General features: G+C 44.9%; 2 protein-coding genes and 1 long non-coding RNA gene across 5 annotated transcripts; all 3 read left to right on the top strand.

Moving 5' to 3' along the window:
- The first annotated feature begins 1,595 nt into the window (after nt 1–1,595).
- Nucleotides 1,596–2,668, top strand: LOC134321606 (serine/threonine-protein kinase pim-1-like). The gene is made up of 4 exons (XM_063003413.1): nt 1,596–1,624; nt 1,765–2,176; nt 2,274–2,450; nt 2,562–2,668. Exons 2-4 carry the CDS (start codon nt 1,843–1,845, stop codon nt 2,666–2,668), a joined length of 618 nt encoding a protein of 205 aa, XP_062859483.1. The 5' UTR covers nt 1,596–1,624; nt 1,765–1,842.
- Nucleotides 2,669–2,824: 156 nt separating this feature from the next.
- LOC134321605 (serine/threonine-protein kinase pim-1-like) lies at nt 2,825–5,780 on the top strand. Its single transcript, XM_063003412.1, has 9 exons — nt 2,825–2,836; nt 2,913–2,998; nt 3,115–3,221; nt 3,508–3,561; nt 4,128–4,181; nt 4,383–4,477; nt 4,916–5,288; nt 5,386–5,562; nt 5,674–5,780. Exons 1-9 carry the CDS (start codon nt 2,825–2,827, stop codon nt 5,778–5,780), a joined length of 1,065 nt encoding a protein of 354 aa, XP_062859482.1.
- A 4,199-nt stretch (nt 5,781–9,979) lies between these two features.
- LOC134321743 (uncharacterized) lies at nt 9,980–10,956 on the top strand. 3 transcript variants are annotated; one of them, XR_010013891.1, is made up of 5 exons: nt 9,980–9,994; nt 10,110–10,143; nt 10,435–10,532; nt 10,633–10,750; nt 10,858–10,956. It is a non-coding gene; the product is annotated as an uncharacterized LOC134321743 (long non-coding RNA). The 3 variants fall into 3 exon arrangements; XR_010013890.1 differs by lacking the exon at nt 9,980–9,994 and having other exon boundaries at nt 10,029–10,143; XR_010013889.1 differs by lacking the exons at nt 9,980–9,994; nt 10,110–10,143 and having other exon boundaries at nt 10,215–10,532.
- Nucleotides 10,957–20,493: the final 9,537 nt, after the last annotated feature.

The raw sequence follows: 20,493 nt of genomic DNA, 5'->3' as shown, positions 1-20,493 counted from the left end.
GGAACATTTTACTCTCTTTATAATAGAAATGACATGAAAACCGGAGTGGAATAAGCACTTTGTTGTGCTATAGATTCGTGCCATGTTCAGGGTGTGTGTGTGTGTGTTTGTGTGTTTGTGTGTGTGTGTGTAGGATCTGGGTATTGCAGGCCGATTCAGAGGAGAATAGAGAGGCTTGGATCAGAACCATTCAGAACATGGTTGCTAACACCGGTGGTGACAGAACAGACGACTCCATCACTTCCCAATCAAATGAGGTGGTGGATTTGAGCCCAAAACAGGAAGGATCCAGTAGCTCCTCTGAATCACGAGGATCCCAACACACAGAGAGAGACTCACTACGTCCACGATCCGCTTCTGGAACCTCAGGTGGGTTTGAAACTCCAGTCTAACAAGAACACTCGATTCCATCAAGTATAAAGCAAACCAGTTTAAAATGGCCAAAATCAACATTTGAATGGATGCAGACACATTCCATTTCCACTCTCCTACTCTTTCTGATTGATAACTGCTCCATTCCAAACCTCGTACCCTTGACCATCCACTTCTGACCTTGCCTCTGTACAGCTGAGCTGAGTCTTGGTGAAATTGTGCTGGAATCAGCTGCTGTGTTGGATTCCCTCTCTGATGCTTCTCTAGCGAGCAGTGGTAAGTACACACTACAGCAAGTCGACTAGAAAACCATTTTTTTATTCAGAGCTAAATTTACTAGGTGAAAGGTTTTGAGTGAATGAGTGCAGTGATTTAGAAAAGAATCCAGTTGATGTAAAATGCTGATACTAACACAAAACACGTCTTTTAAGTCGAGAGCATTTACGGTACAGTTGGAAGGACCTCACACATCGAAGAGAGCCCGGTGGAACTGAGCACCAGCACTTCCTCCAGCAACTTCATCCACACAGGTCAGCCAGAGCTTTACTGAACCATTCAATGATATTGTGAACTGGTAAGATTTAATGATAAAACATTTGTAACGTATGACTCTGTAAAGCTCTGTACACTTGTTGTACTTCTGATGTGTTAGAGATCATTTACTGACAGCGATTAAATTACATTTGTGTGAACAACAGCTGGTGAGAAGAGCACGACTACAGGAAAGCACTCGGTCCAGAGAGGCAGCGCTCCTTCCAAAGGTCTGTCCAGCCTCACACCTTTCATAGAACAAATATTTTCTAGAGCTTAAATCATGCTGCTCGTGAGTTTTTTTTATTGAGTTTTTTACTTTTACTGAGGAGTTTCTATCAGATTAACAACACGTCCTGTTTTACAGAGTGCTTCGATAGCCTGTACGGAGTCGGAAAGCTTCTGGGCAAAGGAGGCTGCGGTTCTGTGTTTGCAGGACTTCGTAAGGCCGATGGAAAACAGGTGAGATATTTACTCGGCTCTGCTCAGAGTTACACGAGAATTGTCGATCATTACAAAGCTGCTTTGATCTTAAGATCCACAATGACTACGCATGTCATCAAACTTGTAGTTAAAAAGCGAATGGCCCTTTTGGTTACTGTTGGCCAAAAGTACGTTCCCGTAATATTCGTTCCTGATTTGAATCGTTTTGTTTTGCATGTTTTATAAGGTTGCTATTAAGATTGTGCTGAAGAGTGGCTGTGACAGATTCATCACCATTGTAAGTAACATTTGTTTCACTTGTGAAATATTGCAAAGATGCAACAGCCATATAAAAAAAACCTTATCTTATAAATGACATGATGCATTAAAATGCAAAATAGCATCGAATGTAACCGCCACTCTGCCTATTTACTATAGATTCCAACCCCATGCTAACCATGTCTGCTCAAATATTAGCCTGGTGAGAAGAACGGTCTCCCTGTAGAGGTGGCGTTGATGCTGATGGTGTCCGAGCCACCTCGCTGCGAACGTGTCCTGGAGCTCCTGGAATGGTTCGACATGCCCGAGTGCTACGTCTTGATCCTGGAGCGACCCGCCTGCTGCATGGACCTCTTCGAATACCGCAGGAACGGCTCACTTCCCGAACATCTGGCTCAGGTCATCATGTGGCAGGTGGTTCTCGCCGCCCGTCATTGCCGTGATCGTGGCGTTCTCCATCGGGATATCAAGGAGCAGAACCTTCTGGTCAGTTTCGACACGTTAGAGGTCAAGCTCATAGACTTTGGCTGTGGGGACTTGCTCAAGTCGACACCCTACAGACGTTTTGCAGGTAATTGTACCTCGGAGGTCAGTAGCTATGAAACACAGATGACAGCGATCGCATAGGAAAGCCGTGTGTGTGAACCGTTTCTCTCACTTTTATTCAGGCACCATACTATACGCCCCACCTGAATGGATCGAGGAAGGTAAGTATCATGGTTGCGCTGCAACGGTGTGGAGCCTGGGCGTCCTTTTGTTTGTTCTAGTGTGTGGAGAGCTGCCATTCTGGAATGAGAGGGAGATCGCTGCTGGACACCTGATCTTCAAAGCTGGTGTGTCTATGGGTAAGAAAATGCAGAAACATAAGAAGCATGTCTCTTTTCGTTTTTTTTTTTTAAGTGATGTTAAATAGTTTCTATTACAATGTTGTAACGACCTGATCACTGCACACACAGCCTGCCGTCATCTGATCAGACGCTGCCTGGCCAAGGATCCGAATAAGCGACCCAGCCTCGAGATGATCCTGGAGCACAACTGGTTTTCAGAGATCCTTAGGAACTAAGTCCAGGTGTAAGGTTTCCTGCGGCGTTGGGACTAACCTACCTTGGTCCCCGGCGTTGCAGGAATTACAGATCCTCTGGAACAAAGGCCTTAAATTAGAGGTCTCCTAATTAAGGCTGACGACCTGCAGCTGCACCTGCTTATTTAAGCAGGCACCATGCAGCCACAGGTTGTCACGCCTTTGTCCCTGTTTCGTTTGGTTTGGTTTCTTTTAGTTTAAGTCGACGTTTTTGTTTTACTCCCAGCCACAGCAAGGATTGGCTGGTGATTTAGCACACGGGTTCCCCGAACTTCGCGACGGCGATTTCGGGGTGTCCCGTGTGCTAAACAGGTGTGCGGCTTCCCGATCGTGCTGAGGCGCGGTCGGTGACATGGCCACCTGTCCCCGAACTTCGTGACGGCGAGTTCAGCGTGTTCTTTGCACAATACGGGTTGGTTTCATTCCAGCTTCGGCTTGGTGATAAACCACCCGATTCCCGAACTTCGCGACGGTGAGTTCGGTGTATCCCCGAACATCGCGACGGCGAGTTCGGCGTGTTCCTTGCACTATACGGGTTGGCTGTTTTCCCCCGCCGCTTATGCGGTCTTTGGGAATTCAGCCCACGAGCCCGTTATGCAAGCGCTCCGGGTGTGTTCCTTGCACTATACGGGTTAGCTGTTCTCCCCTGCCGCTTAAGCGGTCTTTGGGAATTCAGCCTGCGAACCCGTTATGCAAGCGCTCCGGGTTGGCTGTTTTTCCCCCGGCGCTTAAGCGGTCTTTGGGAATACAGCCATCGCTCCGAACGACGCGACGGCGAGTTCGGTGTGTTCTTTGCGTTAAACGGATTGGTTTCATTCCAGCTGTTGCTGACGATCAAGCCATCCGTTTCCCCGAACATCGCAACGGCGAGTTTGGTGTGTTTCTTGTTTCCTATAGGTGAGCTTCTGCCTGGTGACAGCATGGTGCGACTAGTGACAGAGCCACCGATCGTGCTGAGGCGCGGTCGGTGACATGGCCACCTGTCCCCGAACTTCGTGACGGCGAGTTCGCCGTGTTCCTTGCACAATACGGATTGGTTTCATTCCAGCTTCGGCTTGGTGATAAACCACCCGATTTCCGAACTTCGCGACGGTGAGTTCGGTGTATCCCCGAACATCGCGACGGCGAGTTCAGCGTGTTCCTTGCACTATACGGGTTGGCTGTTTTCCCCCGCCGCTTATGCGGTCTTTGGGAATTCAGCCCATGAGCCCGTTATGCAAGCGCTCCGGGTGTGTTCCTTGCACTATACGGGTTAGCTGTTCTCCCCCGCCGCTTAAGCGGTCTTTGGGAATTCAGCCTGCGAACCCGTTATGCAAGCGCTCCGGGTTGGCTGTTTTTCCCCCGCCGCTTAAGCGGTCTTTGGGAATACAGCCATCGCTCCGAACGACGCAACGGCGAGTTCGGTGTGTTCTTTGCGTTAAACGGATTGGTTTCATTCCAGCTGTTGCTGACGATCAAGCCATCCGTTTCCCCGAACATCGCAACGGCGAGTTTGGTGTTTTTCTTGTTTCCTATAGGTGAGCTTCTGCCTGGTGACAGCGAGGCAGCGCTCCTTCCAAAGGTCTGTCCAGCCTTACATCTTTCATAGAACAAATATTATCTAGAGCTTAAATCATGCTGCTCTTGAGTTTTTTATTGAGTTTTTTACTTTTACTGAGGAGTTTCTATCAGAATAACAACACGTCCTGTTTTACAGAGTGCTTCGATAGCCTGTACGGAGTCGGAAAGCTTCTGGGCAAAGGAGGCTACGGTTCTGTGTTTGCAGGACTTCGTAAGGCCGATGGAAAACAGGTGAGATATTTACTCGGCTCTGCTCAGAGTTACACGAGAATTGTCGATCATTACAAAGCTGCTTTGATCTTAAGATCCACAATGACTACGCATGTCATCAAACTTGTAGTTAAAAAGCGAATGGCCCTTTTGGTTACTGTTGGCCAAAAGTACGTTCCCGTAATATTCGTTCCTGATTTGAATCGTTTTGTTTTGCATGTTTTATAAGGTTGCTATTAAGATTGTGCTGAAGAGTGGCTGTGACAGATTCATCACCATTGTAAGTAACATTTGTTTCACTTGTGAAATATTGCAAAGATGCAACAGCCATATAAAAAAAACCTTATCTTATAAATGACATGATGCATTAAAATGCAAAATAGCATCGAATGTAACCGCCACTCTGCCTATTTACTATAGATTCCAACCCCATGCTAACCATGTCTGCTCAAATATTAGCCTGGTGAGAAGAACGGTCTCCCTGTAGAGGTGGCGTTGATGCTGATGGTGTCCGAGCCACCTCGCTGCGAACGTGTCCTGGAGCTCCTGGAATGGTTCGACATGCCCGAGTGCTACGTCTTGATCCTGGAGCGACCCGCCTGCTGCATGGACCTCTTCGAATACCGCAGGAACGGCTCACTTCCCGAACATCTGGCTCAGGTCATCATGTGGCAGGTGGTTCTCGCCGCCCGTCATTGCCGTGATCGTGGCGTTCTCCATCGGGATATCAAGGAGCAGAACCTTCTGGTCAGTTTCGACACGTTAGAGGTCAAGCTCATAGACTTTGGCTGTGGGGACTTGCTCAAGTCGACACCCTACAGACGTTTTGCAGGTAATTGTACCTCGGAGGTCAGTAGCTATGAAACACAGATGACAGCGATCGCATAGGAAAGCCGTGTGTGTGAACCGTTTCTCTCACTTTTATTCAGGCACCATACTATACGCCCCACCTGAATGGATCGAGGAAGGTAAGTATCATGGTTGCGCTGCAACGGTGTGGAGCCTGGGCGTCCTTTTGTTTGTTCTAGTGTGTGGAGAGCTGCCATTCTGGAATGAGAGGGAGATCGCTGCTGGACACCTGATCTTCAAAGCTGGTGTGTCTATGGGTAAGAAAATGCAGAAACATAAGAAGCATGTCTCTTTTCGTTTTTTTTTTTTAAGTGATGTTAAATAGTTTCTATTACAATGTTGTAACGACCTGATCACTGCACACACAGCCTGCCGTCATCTGATCAGACGCTGCCTGGCCAAGGATCCGAATAAGCGACCCAGCCTCGAGATGATCCTGGAGCACAACTGGTTTTCAGAGATCCTTAGGAACTAAGTCCAGGTGTAAGGTTTCCTGCGGCGTTGGGACTAACCTACCTTGGTCCCCGGCGTTGCAGGAATTACAGATCCTCTGGAACAAAGGCCTTAAATTAGAGGTCTCCTAATTAAGGCTGACGACCTGCAGCTGCACCTGCTTATTTAAGCAGGCACCATGCAGCCACAGGTTGTCACGCCTTTGTCCCTGTTTCGTTTGGTTTGGTTTCTTTTAGTTTAAGTCGACGTTTTTGTTTTACTCCCAGCCACAGCAAGGATTGGCTGGTGATTTAGCACACGGGTTCCCCGAACTTCGCGACGGCGATTTCGGGGTGTCCCGTGTGCTAAACAGGTGTGCGGCTTCCCGATCGTGCTGAGGCGCGGTCGGTGACATGGCCACCTGTCCCCGAACTTCGTGACGGCGAGTTCAGCGTGTTCTTTGCACAATACGGGTTGGTTTCATTCCAGCTTCGGCTTGGTGATAAACCACCCGATTCCCGAACTTCGCGACGGTGAGTTCGGTGTATCCCCGAACATCGCGACGGCGAGTTCGGCGTGTTCCTTGCACTATACGGGTTGGCTGTTTTCCCCCGCCGCTTATGCGGTCTTTGGGAATTCAGCCCACGAGCCCGTTATGCAAGCGCTCCGGGTGTGTTCCTTGCACTATACGGGTTAGCTGTTCTCCCCTGCCGCTTAAGCGGTCTTTGGGAATTCAGCCTGCGAACCCGTTATGCAAGCGATCCGGGTTGGCTGTTTTTCCCCGGGCGCTTAAGCGGTCTTTGGGAATACAGCCATCGCTCCGAACGACGCGACGGCGAGTTCGGTGTGTTCTTTGCGTTAAACGGATTGGTTTCATTCCAGCTGTTGCTGACGATCAAGCCATCCGTTTCCCCGAACATCGCAACGGCGAGTTTGGTGTGTTTCTTGTTTCCTATAGGTGAGCTTCTGCCTGGTGACAGCATGGTGCGACTAGTGACAGAGCCACCGATTTCCTCGGACTGCGCTGACGCGGGTCTGGATTATTCTCTTGTTTCCTATAGGTGAGCTTTTGCCTGGTGACAGCATGGTGCGACTAGTGACAGAGCCACCGGTTTCCTCGGACTGCGCTGACGCGGGTCCGGATCATTCTCTTGTTTCCTATAGGTGAGCTTCTGCCTGGTGACAGCATGGTGCGACTAGTGACAGAGCCACTGGTTTCCTCGGACTGCGCTGACGCGGGTCCGGATCATTCTCTTGTTTCCTATAGGTGAGCTTCTGCCTGGTGACAGCATGGTGCGACTAGTGACAGAGCCACCGGTTTCCTCGGACTGCGCCGACGCGGGTCTGGATCATTCTCTTGTTTCCTATAGGTGAGCTTCTGCCTGGTGACAGCATGGTGCGACTAGTGACAGAGCCACCGATTTCCTCGGACTGCGCTGACGCGGGTCTGGATTATTCTCTTGTTTCCTATAGGTGAGCTTCTGCCTGGTGACAGCATGGTGCGACTAGTGACAGAGCCACCGGTTTCCTCGGACTGCGCTGACGCGGGTCCGGATCATTCTCTTGTTTCCTATAGGTGAGCTTCTGCCTGGTGACAGCATGGTGCGACTAGTGACAGAGCCACCGGTTTCCTCGGACTGCGCTGACGCGGGTCTGGATTATTCTCTTGTTTCCTATAGGTGAGCTTCTGCCTGGTGACAGCATGGTGCGACTAGTGACAGAGCCACCGGTTTCCTCGGACTGCGCTGACGCGGGTCCGGATCATTCTCTTGTTTCCTATAGGTGAGCTTCTGCCTGGTGACAGCATGGTGCGACTAGTGACAGAGCCACTGGTTTCCTCGGACTGCGCTGACGCGGGTCCGGATCATTCTCTTGTTTCCTATAGGTGAGCTTCTGCCTGGTGACAGCATGGTGCGACTAGTGACAGAGCCACCGGTTTGCTCGGACTGCGCTGACGCGGGTCCGGATCATTCTCTTGTTTCCTATAGGTGAGCTTCTGCCTGGTGACAGCATGGTGCGACTAGTGACAGAGCTACCGGTTTCCTCGGACTGCGCCGACGCGGGTCCGGATCATTCTCTTGTTTCCTATAGGTGAGCTTCTGCCTGGTGTCAGCATGGTGCGACTAGTGACAGAGCCACCTGTCCCCGGACATCGCGACGGCGAGTTCGGGTTATTCTCTAATTTCCTCTATGGAGAAGCTCCTGTCCTGCAATGCCGGTCGCGACGGCCTCGCAAGCCGCGATGGGGATTCGCGACTCGGTTTCATTTTCCTTTGTTAAAACGTTATATCCCTGATTATTATTTGTTTACTTTTATTAATAAACTTTTCTGTTACTTAACTCTGCATCTTGGGTCCTCTTTCCCCCCCCCCACGTAACAGAAAGGCGTGACCATTAAATGGACCCGCGGAGAACTCCCCATTCCCTCTCAAAAATTTTTTTAGGGGGCCCTCCCTGGCTACTTCCCCGGCTGCTTGAGTCCACCCGAGGGGACTCAGGCTGCGGGGGCTTCTGACCTTAGGAGTGGTCCTCTTTAACTCCCCAGTTGCTTGAGTCCACCCGAGGGGACTCGGGCTGCGGGGCTTAGGACCTCAGGAGTGGTCCTTTTTGAGAAGGGCGTACTGTAAGGTTTCCTGCGGCGTTGGGACTAACCTACCTTGGTCCCCGGCGTTGCAGGAATTACAGATCCTCTGGAACAAAGGCCTTAAATTAGAGGTCTCCTAATTAAGGCTGACGACCTGCAGCTGCACCTGCTTATTTAAGCAGGCACCGTGCAGCCACAGGTTGTCACGCCTTTGTCCCTGTTTCGTTTGGTTTGGTTTCTTTTAGTTTAAGTCGACGTTTTTGTTTTACTCCCAGCCACAGCAAGGATTGGCTGGTGATTTAGCACACGGGTTCCCCGAACTTCGCGACGGCGATTTCGGGGTGTCCCGTGTGCTAAACAGGTGTGCGGCTTCCCGATCGTGCTGAGGCGCGGTCGGTGACATGGCCACCTGTCCCCGAACTTCGTGACGGCGAGTTCGCCGTGTTCCTTGCACAATACGGATTGGTTTCATTCCAGCTTCGGCTTGGTGATAAACCACCCGATTTCCGAACTTCGCGACGGTGAGTTCGGTGTATCCCCGAACATCGCGACGGCGAGTTCAGCGTGTTCCTTGCACTATACGGGTTGGCTGTTTTCCCCCGCCGCTTATGCGGTCTTTGGGAATTCAGCCCATGAGCCCGTTATGCAAGCGCTCCGGGTGTGTTCCTTGCACTATACGGGTTAGCTGTTCTCCCCCGCCGCTTAAGCGGTCTTTGGGAATTCAGCCTGCGAACCCGTTATGCAAGCGCTCCGGGTTGGCTGTTTTTCCCCCGCCGCTTAAGCGGTCTTTGGGAATACAGCCATCGCTCCGAACGACGCGACGGCGAGTTCGGTGTGTTCTTTGCGTTAATTGGATTGGTTTCATTCCAGCTGTTGCTGACGATCAAGCCATCCGTTTCCCCGAACATCGCAACGGCGAGTTTGGTGTTTTTCTTGTTTCCTATAGGTGAGCTTCTGCCTGGTGACAGCATGGTGCGACTAGTGACAGAGCCACCGATTTCCTCGGACTGCGCTGACGCGGGTCTGGATTATTCTCTTGTTTCCTATAGGTGAGCTTCTGCCTGGTGACAGCATGGTGCGACTAGTGACAGAGCCACCGGTTTCCTCGGACTGCGCTGACGCGGGTCCGGATCATTCTCTTGTTTCCTATAGGTGAGCTTCTGCCTGGTGACAGCATGGTGCGACTAGTGACAGAGCCACTGGTTTCCTCGGACTGCGCTGACGCGGGTCCGGATCATTCTCTTGTTTCCTATAGGTGAGCTTCTGCCTGGTGACAGCATGGTGCGACTAGTGACAGAGCCACCTGTCCCCGGACATCGCGACGGCAAGTTCGGGTTATTCTCTAATTTCCTCTATGGAGAAGCTCCTGTCCTGCAATGCCGATCACGACGGCCTCGCAAGCCGCGATGGGGATTCGCGACTGGGTTTCATTTTCCTTTGTTAAAACGTTATATACCTGATTATTATTTGTTTACTTTTATTAATAAACTTTTCTGTTACTTAACTCTGCATCTTGGGTCCTCCTTTTCCCCCCCCACGTAACACCAGGTCAGTTAGAACAAATAAGGATAGACCTAAATGGATATAGCTAAGAGTCTGTGTTAGCATATAGGCCAGATCACACGTTGCAATGAATCATCGTTGCATTTTGCTAATAACATCAAAGACACTAGGTTAGTAATTGGTGTGTAAAGAACTTTTAACCAAATAAAATCATACATTTTTATAGTTATAACAACAATTTCTCATGTCAAACTGTTTTTTTTTTTCCTTTTCTTTACTCTACAGGCACCTGTATGGGTTTGTAGCAGACAGATCATGGGTGAGCATATCAGAGACTAAGCAATGACTAAATGTGTATGAACAAAACCGTCCACTGTTTGCTTTCATGTAATGTAAAAGTAATCTGAGAGCATGAACACCAGAAAACACAACAGGAGTGATTTGGAGATCAGCAAAATTTTGTGGATCAGCTTGACGAGTCAGTCGACTGAATAATACTGAAGTTTTTCAAGCTGCTTTTCATCTGTTTCCCCCCTCAGATAATTATTAGCTTAACATCCCCTTAACACATGATGGAAATCAATCTCACATTATGTTTTCACCACCACAGCACAGGTCTGCTACAAGAACACATCCAGAGGTTTTTAGCTGAGGTTCAGATCACCTCCATTCCTCAGCACCATGTACATACCACGCCAGGTCAGAAAGGTGAGTGCTGGAGAAAGTGGTTTAGGCAGTTAGGAGTTTAACATAATTTAAACATCAATGATTGATATGGGTGTGTGTGTTCTGGGTAATTGTCTTATAGAAAGCCCCATCAATGAACAAGTCTAACCTACTGGAAGAAGCAACCAGATCAGATTTGGGCCTAAGCACCTTGATACCTCACAGAAGATGAAATGACTGAGTCACCACAACAATCTATGGTGGGTGTCTGGGAATGGATCCTGCAGACTTGTAACACATGTGTATTGTGCCTTGATTCCAGTCGATGGTAATTTAACGGTCAGTACATTGTTTTGTGTCCCTACAGATCAACGACCACGTCTGTCATCCTGAAAGCACTTTGACCTTCTCTGTGATGGTGTATGAGACAAGAGAGGAAACAAAACCAATAAAATATTGAATAAAACTGTGTTTGTACTGGCGTGTGTATTTTCTTTACCTACTTTATGACTTGCACAACACAGGAGAGCACCTTTTATGAGTAATTGATGCAGAAATGTAGATGAATCCTAAACAAGTTTGGAATGACCTTTTCCTGCAGCTGTAGTTTTGTACAGCTGAGAACGTATGGATATAAAAAATTATCAAAATTACCCTCTACAGTTGGCACATTTTGCCCAGCAACATTCCAGGAAACCAGACTTCACTCACTAAATCACTAAAGTACTTTATTTAAACCAGAGGGTCTAATGTCATGTAACAAAAAGCATTTTCAAAACTTATTTTGTTTATTAAAACATGTTACATATGACATGTTCTGACATTTCAACAACAAATGTTTAAAACACAACATAAAGGCACTGATCCCATAAACTGTAATCCAGTGGTCATCAACAGGAACACTTCCATGTTTTTAATAGAAGACTGTGCAACTCCCCAGCACATCACTGTTGTTTAGAACTGGCACTACTTATGTCTGTCCAAAGATCTCTCATGGTTCTGTACAGGCTAAACAACAGAAACAGAAATGAACAAGCAACTCGTCACATAAGTGATAAAATATTATAAACTGAAATCTTTATCAATGAATAATGGAAAAAAAAATTCAAGTTAAATCAAGCAAAGTAAGGTGTGACTCATTTGAGAGTCGTTGCCCCACCTTGCCAGGTGTAAATTGGGGTTAAACTGACTAGGAGGGACATGCTTTATAGGTGGCTGACCAATTGGTGTAAAGTCCCTGGGATAAAGCAGGTTGTGTCTAAAGGTGTTGCTGGGTCTGAAATGTACCAGGGTGTCATGCTTGGAGAAGATAAGAGTTGTTTCTAAATTCCCTGAGGAATGTACATTCATGTTGTAACGACCAGTGTTGCCAGATTTTATTTGAAAGTGGCAGGGTCAAAAAGAGGGTTTTTATTTGCGGGAGTAGAATTTTGGCAGTGTTATTATGACGTTAGTATACTCCCACCATGATTTCTGGGGTGACTGTCAGTTTCATAGTTGTTTGACAGTTTGATTGTTACTGAGGAGAAGATAGTCGATGTAATTTTATCATGGTGGTACCTGGGTGATAATCTTGAAGCTTCAAATATTGTTATCAAAGCATGTAGAATGTATTTTAATTTTTTTTTTATTGTATAAATATACTCAGATAACCCAGAATAATATAATTTAGTAATGTATTATTCTAATATACTGTACATTGATCAGCTATAACATTAAAACCACCTCCTTGTTTCTACACTCACTGTCCATTTTATGAGCTCCACTTACCATATAGAAGCACTTTGTAGCTCTACAATTACTGACTGTAGTCCATCTGTTTTTCTGCATGTTTTGTTAGTCCCCTTTCATGCTGTTGCTGTGGCCACAACGCAGAGTACTAACCACTATACAATCACGGCTTCCCAGCGCTCAGCCACTGGTGGCTCACGTCAGCTGCTCCCTGATAGACTGCAGTCATAGTTCCAACAGAACAAGCTGCTTGAGCTACAGCAACAAGGCGCCAAGGAACTAATATGCAGAGTTTTACTCGAGTCCAATCAAAAAGGACAATTCCCATACCGGGAGTAGAACCCGGGTCGCCTGGGTGAAAACCAGGAATCCTGACAGCTAGACCATATGGGAAACTGCAAGGCTTAGCACCGGCTGATGCCAGAATCAGCCACTTCTTTTCGCTCTTACAAGCCTTTGTCGTTTTGACAAGACGTGCATTGTTGGATGTGGGGTACAGAGAACCATACATGAGGAGTTAGAGAGACAAAAAAAGGCATAAGGTAACCGAGCCAGCCAGGAGTCAAACCTAGAATCTTCTGATCCGTAGTCAGACGCGTTATCCATTGCACCTCTGGCCCCTCTTGGGTTGTGGTCGTTACTTTCCTGAAGCTCCGGCCCCATTTCTGTCTCTTGACAGAAGCCCTTGACAACCCTTAAGTCAGTCTGTTTTGGTTTGGTTCAGTTCGTCCTAAAGGCTGCGATAAACGTTTCAAATAAACTGAGTCTGTGATGGTTTAAAAGCAACGCATAATATAGAAAAGAGTCTGGCTGCGTCCGAAATCGCATACTTCCATACTCAATAGTACGTGAAATGAGTACGCTAGAGCGGTTAGTATGTCCGAATACATAGTATGCACAAAGAGGTACGTGAGAAGTACCCGGATGACCTACTTCTTTGGCAGCCATGTTTGAGTATGCAAGCGATGCACACTTTCGGTCCGCTAATGTATCCCATAATGCAACTGGAGCTGGGTAGGCGTTCACAGCGGAGAAAGAAAGAAGAAGAAAGATGTCCTCTGTTTACAAGTGTAAGTAAGATAAACAGAATAAAAAATTTATTATTGCGTACAACCCTAAATAACGTTATGATTAGCTTTATGTAAAACGACAGAATTGATTTTGTCTGATTTTAAAAGTGTTATACACCTGTTACCTGTGAGTTTTTAAGTCAGCCAAGGTTATTGTTGTATACTCAAGAAATATAATCCGATAACGCATGTGCTAGGTTAAATATTCAGGATTAACGTCGGTGCTGGTAGATTTACATCTTGTTATTCTGGTAGGACAATAAAAGCGATATACTACTTTTTATTCAATGTATTTAACTACATAGTGTTGTACAACATTACATGTGTACTTAATACTATTGTATTTTAATACTTGCAAATTTGAATACTTGCATACTTTAATACTTGCTTACTATAATACTTTGCATTAATATATAATAATAATAATACATTTTATTTATATAGCGCTTTTCAAGATACTCAAAGACGCTTTACATAAGACAAATAATCAAAACAAATACGTACATACACCATACAAATCATAGTACAAAATCAAAATAGTACATCAACATCAAGAATAATTAAGATAAAAACAAAGAGAGCAGCATAAGACAGTTCATTAAAAATTTGCTAAATTATGAGAGAGAACAACAAATATAGAACAATTTCTTAAAATTAGACAGAAACAGGACAGATTCACATGCAATCAGGAAACTGAAAACTTTACAAGTTTTAGGATCTAGGACTTCACATTTCTGTCGTGATCTAAGTATAAAAACTATTAAAAAGAATAGCAAAAATAAAAGCATTTATTTCGTGTTGTTACAAGTTAAATGCCATTTTGAATAGATGAGTTTTGAGAAGTGACTTGAATTTGGACAGGTCAGGACAATCTCGTAGGTGTTTGGGGAGAGCATTCCATAAAGATGGAGCAGCTATGGAAAAGGCCCTGTCACCCCAGGTCCGGTGCTTGGTCCTAGAGGGTATGGACAGTAGGTTAGCCTCAGAAGAGCGAAGGCTACGGGAGGGAATGTGCTGATGGAGCAGGTCGGTGAGGTAGGATGGGGCCTGATTATGGAGAGCTTTGTGAGTGAATAGAAGAATTTTGAATTGAATGCGTTGAGCAACGGGAAGCCAATGAAGTTTTTGGAGAACAGGTGTAATATGATCACGGGAGCGAGTATGAGTAAGGAGGCGAGCAGCTGAATTCTGGATATACTGAAGTTTTTTTAGGATTTTGTTAGATGTACCATAAAGGATGCTATTGCAATAATCAATTCTGGATGTAATAAAAGCATGAATCAAGGTTTCGGCGGCAGAAAAGGAGAGTGATGGACGTAGACGTGCTATGTTTTTTAGATGAAAGAAAGCAGTTTTGGTGATGTGATTTACATGGCGGTCAAAAGAGAGGTTGCTATCAAAAATTACACCAAGATTTCGGATGTTAGAAGACGGAGACAAAGTGTCATTATCAATGGTAATTTGAAAATTTTTTGTGGTTTTTGCCAGGGTTGTAGGACCTACGATGATCATATCAGATTTTTCACAGTTTAATTTGAGGAAATTAGCTTTCATCCACAATTTCATTTCAGTGATGCAATTTGTCAGAGTGGAGTGAAGTTCAGTATTAATGGATTTGGAGGAGATGTAAAGCTGAATATCATCAGCATAGCAGTGGAAATGTAAACCATGCCGACGTATGATGTCACCAAGGGGGAGCATATAAAGAATAAACAAAAGGGGACCTAACACTGAGCCTTGGGGAACGCCTTGGGACAGTGGAGCAATGGCAGAACTACAATTGTTGATATTAACAAACTGTTGTCTGTTTACGAGATATGACCTTAACCACAAAAGGGCAGTACCAGTGATGTTGACAGAGGATTCAAGGCGGGACAGAAGAATGGAGTGATTAATGGTGTCAAAAGCTGCAGTAAGATCAAGGAGGACGAGAATATTAATTTGTCCAGAGTCTGAGGAAAGAAGAAGGTCATTTGTGACTTTGAGGAGGGCTGACTCAGTGCTGTGCTGGGGGCGGAAACCAGACTGAAATGATTCAAATAGATTATTGGAATTTAGGTGATCTTTGAGCTGTGAGGCAACAACACGTTCCAGTATTTTCGACAGAAATGGAAGATTGGAAATGGGCCGAAAGTTACTCATAATGTTAGAGTCAAGTTCAGGTTTTTTAAGTATGGGAGTAACAGCAGCCAATTTGAGTGATTGAGGGACTGAGCCAGAACTAAGAGAGGAATTGATTATCTCTGTGATAAGTGATGAGATAACTGGAAAACAACCCTTAACCAGTTTTGATGGAGCAGGATCCAAAACACAAGTGGAGCTTCGCATCCCTGTTAAGATCTCAGATAGGTCCAAATGAGACACAGGTGAGAACTGAGACAGAGGCTGGGTAATAAATTGAGGTGAGATAGGCGGAGAAACAGAGATGACAGGGGAAACTGTCAGAAAATTGTGGATATTCTCAACTTTTGTTTGAAAAAATGAGAGGTAAGAGTTACACTTGTCAACTGTAAAGGAATTGGTAGTATTGTCAACTGGTTTGAGAAGCTTATTTATTGTGGAAAAGAGAGTCTTAGGATTTGTTGATCCAGCATGTATGAGTTCGGAATAGTAAGTGGATCGGGCTGCCGTAAGAGCGTCTTTGTAATGTTGAAGATAATCAGAATAAATCTGATAATGTACTGTTAGACCGGTTTTTTTTATAAAGTCTTTCAAGCTGGTGTTTACGGGATTTCATTTGGTGAAGCTCAATTGTGTACCATGGTGCAGAATGACTAAATGAAACAAATTTGGTTCTCAAAGGAGCCAGCTCATCAAGACATGAGGCGAGTATGTCATTATAGTAATCGACAAGGTCAGATGAAGTACTAGACAGTACAGGACAGACAGACATCTTTTTAACAAGAGAATCTGAGAAAGCAGAGGGAGAGATATATTGAAGATTCCTGAAGGATATTTTACGTTTAGCTGTAGTGATGGGCTTAGTGACCTCAATGTCCATGATGATTGTCAAATGATCAGAGACAGTAAGGTCATGGCTGGACGGCTGATGAACTAGGACACCAGTAGAGCAGACAAGGTCAAGAGTATGACCTTTTTTATGAGTTGGAAAATTTATATGTTGTGTGAAATTAAAACGCTGTAACAATTCCAAAAATTCCCTGGCAAATTTACAGTTGTTGTCATCAATATGGATGTTAAAATCACCCATAAGCAGTACAGAGGATGAGAGGGCACTAAGCTGGGTTAAAAAATCTGAAAAGTCAGAGAGAAAGGAAGCGTTTGGCTTTGGCGGACGATAAACTACAGCAGTGACCAGAGGAGTAGGCCCTGACAACTTGAAAGCCAGGTGTTCAAAAGAAAGAGCAGCAGGAAAAGACAAAGTGGTTATTTTAATATCATCCCTATAGACTGCAGCAACACCACCACCTCGCCCTTCCATACGAGGTTCATCAATATACGAGTATCCCATTGGCGTGGTCTGATTTAACGTAAAATAATCCAAGGGTTTATGCCAAGTTTCAGTGAGACAGAAAAAGTCTAGTTCACTGTCAGATATAAATTCACTGAGTACAGTACTTTTTGTGTTGAGTGAACGAACATTAAGCAATGCCATTTTCAAGTGGTATTGTTGTGTAGTTGGCTGTGAGGAACGAGGAAGAGAACGGAGATTTGCAAAGTCCACTCCGCGTTTCCCATCCCACTCCGTGGACAGCGTTGTCATGGAGACTACACCGCTACTGGTGTGCAAGGCAGCAGCGCTCTGATGACGTGTTTGCGGAGCGACAGTGCGCACGGCTGACCAGAAGGATGGAATAGCGTTACCGTTTCGAAAATAAACAAGCTTTCTCCGGGAGCCCCTGTGAATATAACGAGGCCGGCGAAGGAGTCCAAGCTGTTTGATGACTGAAATACACGATGGAGTAGTGCAATTGTTGAACTTCCTCAGCTGGTCAACGGAATAGTTCAACTTCGTGCCGATCCCAGGAAAACTCATCCACCGTTCACCACCGGCCGCAGACGCGATGTACAGTAGAAAGAACAAAAAGTATCAAAAGAACAAATAAAAGTATCAAAAGTAACATAAAAGAAATAGATCCACAAGGTGTGTAAAAAGATGAAAACGAAAAACGATAAAATAAAATACGATAAAATACGGTAACGGTAGCGGCAGCCAAATGCGCCAGCGTCCACCATCATGTTATGGAAGAATGTTTAATGCAAAGGAACCGACTAAAACTAATACAGACGTGAGTGACGAATCACACTTCTCCGTCTGGCGATCCGATGGACGAGTCTGGGTTTGGCGGTTGCCAGGAGAACGGTACTTGTCTGACTGCATTGTGCCGAGTGTAAAGTGTGGTGGAGGGGGGATTATGGTGTGGGGTTGTTTCTCAGGAGTTGGGCTCGGCCCCTTAGTTCCAGTGAATGGAACTCTTAATGCTTCAGCACACCAAGAGATTTTGGACAATTTCATGCTCCCAACTTTGTGGGAACAGTTTGGGGATGGCTAGGTGGAGGCAAACCGCAAATTACAAAAACAGTGGCCACATTTCATGTCAATCACATTGACCTGTTAAAATGAGGGGCGATCTACCAGTATGCACTGTGCGATCGACTGGTAGATCGCGATCGACGTATTGGGCACCCCTGATGTGTTACAACTGTACTTTTGGTAACCCCTTTGGAGTCCTTCTAAGGAATTGCTCCTGATAACTTTTATTGTTTATTGAAACACAAATTTTCCATCACAGATCTGTTTCAAAATTTGTAAGGTCAGTTATCAGATCTTGTATTTCTAAATTAAACTGTAATGAGTGACATTATGAGCTTTAATTAACATATCCTCCTGAGACAGAGCAATTCATTTTTGTCCCCTGTGGGAACATGTGTCCGAGATCTCTAACACAAGCACCATTGATGCAATCCATTTGAGTACTACTGTACTTTATAGAGTACACCTTGGGCTTTTTAGTAATGTCACATTTGTGGGTGTGTGGCAGCTCATGATCTTTCTTGTCAATCTTTTCCTAATAATCAAATAGTTTCAAAAGATTTAAAAAATATACAGCAATTTTATTCAATGTCCTTTGTAGTGGACAGCAGGACTTTCTACCCCCTGTATTTAGCCTATTTCTATACAATAGAAATAGAATTGTGGTCAAACTTTATTAACAAGGCAAGTTTATTAAAATAAACTTTTTTTTTTTTGTATATTAGCTTCTACATATTTTCTGATGCTACGGACAAAACTGTGTTGTACTGCTATGATGATACGACTATGTTCCAAACCCTTTTAGACTCTTCCACCACCGTAAGCGCTTCTCTCTGTTAGTTCAGCTCATTAAATATATTATCCACTGTATCGCTTACTTTTAGAAACCCAATTCCAAGGTTTAGACAGAAGAGAAAATGTCAATGTAAATAGACAGCAGTTTGTAAAAGATTTATATTCTAGCATACAAACATACATCGCTCCAAAATATGAAAATTGTACAAACATTGTGATCATTTAATGGCATCACGTAATACGAAAGTCAATGTGTCATTGCTCACTGAAACTATATCTTTTTAGATTGTTATGTATGGTGGAGGGTTTGTATAAAGCATGTGCTGTCAGAAGTGGAATTTGAACCCACACCTCCAGGGAAGACTGCAAACTGAACACAGTGCCGTAGACCGCTCGGCCATCCCGACCAGCGAGCTCTTTTGGCAATATAGTGTATAATCGACTTCAAGAGAGCCGAGACAGTTATAAAACCTTTTCATATGAATCGAAGTTTTACAGGACAACTCATGTTAAAGTTTGTAATTCAAGTCACGTCCTTGTGAGGATTAAAGCAGCTTGCAGAGCCTGGCTAGCTCAGTCGGTAGAGCATCAGACTTTTAATCTGAGGGTCCAGGGTTCAAGTTCCTGTTCAGGTGAGTTTTTTCTTACTGCATTAGGTAAGCGGTAATGTCCTGTACTACATGGTTTATTTCAGGGGTCATCAAACTACTTTAGGTAGATGCTTTGACCGGCCCCTTTAACCACAGCAGCAGTACATGTTGTCTGGCCGCTGTTCATCTTCAAACTCACAGTATTATAACGGGAAAAAAATAACAGAGGAAACCAAAATTGGCCACCTCAGTAGATTATACGGCAGCGATCCAACGGGTGGCGCTCCAAGCATGAGGGGAGTGATTGGCGCATCAATAGAGAGATGAGTGACCGCAGCCACTGAACTGTGTTGCAAAGCAGTTAAGTGGGATTTCGTTTTGAAAATCCTCGTGTCCTATGTTAATTTCATTAAAGCTAATGCTCTTAACTACAGGCAGTTTCAGGAATTCTTGTCTGAGCTGAAGATGGGCTTTACTGAGATCTGCTGGCTGAGTCGGGACGAGTTTTGAAATGTTTTAACGACCTGCTCCCGGAGATCAACGCATTTATGCATCCAAAATCAAAACTCAAGCACATTGTTTAATTTGTATGCTTCTCTTTCCATTGCTCCCCGATCTCAATAAAACATGCACTCAAAGTAACTACCGTTTTCGGGAGCATCTGGATCTGTGAGCAGACTTTTTTGAAGTTGAAACACCTTCAATCTCCAACCGGATGCAGTCAGACTGCTAAATTGCTCCACCCCTCATGTACTGTCTATTCACCAGTTACCTTAAACACCTGTGACCTGGTGCTGCCTTTTTCTGCTGATATAGTTCGAATCATGCACTTTAGATCCACATAAAGCTGCTGTAGTTCCTGTGCAATACTTGAATGTAAATGTAAATATTTAAAATTCCTATCTTAGTTATTTCTTCTAGTCTTTTTAAGTCCTAAGTTTTATTTTTACTTAACTTGGTTTTCTTGCTATTTATATTTTATATATTATTATGTTTACACACACCGAGACCTGAGTAAGTGCATTTCGTTCTAATCATGTACATGGTTTTGAATGACAATAAAGCTGAGTCTGAGTCAGATCCAGACTCACTGATCAACATTTATTAGCTATTATGACTGGCAGTAACAAATATGGAACCTGACGCTTACTCTCGTCAGGCAAAAGCAGGCTCACAGTTCACACTGATTTTTTAAGGAAACACTGTATGAGGTAGGATAATGAAAATTATTAAAATAAATAACATTTCTGCATTATCATTATGAACTACAATTATACAAAGCACAGACAATACATCCAGTATACATAGTAAATAGCTTTTTT

The sequence above is a fragment of the Trichomycterus rosablanca genome, chromosome 10 (assembly GCF_030014385.1).
Source record: "Trichomycterus rosablanca isolate fTriRos1 chromosome 10, fTriRos1.hap1, whole genome shotgun sequence".
Lineage (NCBI taxonomy): Eukaryota > Metazoa > Chordata > Actinopteri > Siluriformes > Trichomycteridae > Trichomycterus > Trichomycterus rosablanca.
Note: the sequence above shows the minus strand (reverse complement) of the source record. Positions and strands in the feature narration are given on the sequence as shown.

What these genes read in the sequence shown, in the direction of transcription:
- LOC134321606 (XM_063003413.1), top strand. Translation starts at nt 1,843, where the DNA reads ATGCTGATGGTGTCCGAGCCACCTCGCTGCGAACGTGTCCTGGAGCTC. An exon ending in ACCCTACAGACGTTTTGCAG is followed by an intron (nt 2,177 to 2,273) that starts GTAATTGTACCT and finishes ACTTTTATTCAG; the next exon opens with GCACCATACTATACGCCCCA. An exon ending in CAAAGCTGGTGTGTCTATGG is followed by an intron (nt 2,451 to 2,561) that starts GTAAGAAAATGC and finishes CTGCACACACAG; the next exon opens with CCTGCCGTCATCTGATCAGA.
- LOC134321605 (XM_063003412.1), top strand. An exon ending in GTGTTCCTTGCACTATACGG is followed by an intron (nt 3,222 to 3,507) that starts GTTGGCTGTTTT and finishes GTTTCATTCCAG; the next exon opens with CTGTTGCTGACGATCAAGCC. An exon ending in ACATCGCAACGGCGAGTTTG is followed by an intron (nt 3,562 to 4,127) that starts GTGTGTTTCTTG and finishes GTTTCATTCCAG; the next exon opens with CTGTTGCTGACGATCAAGCC.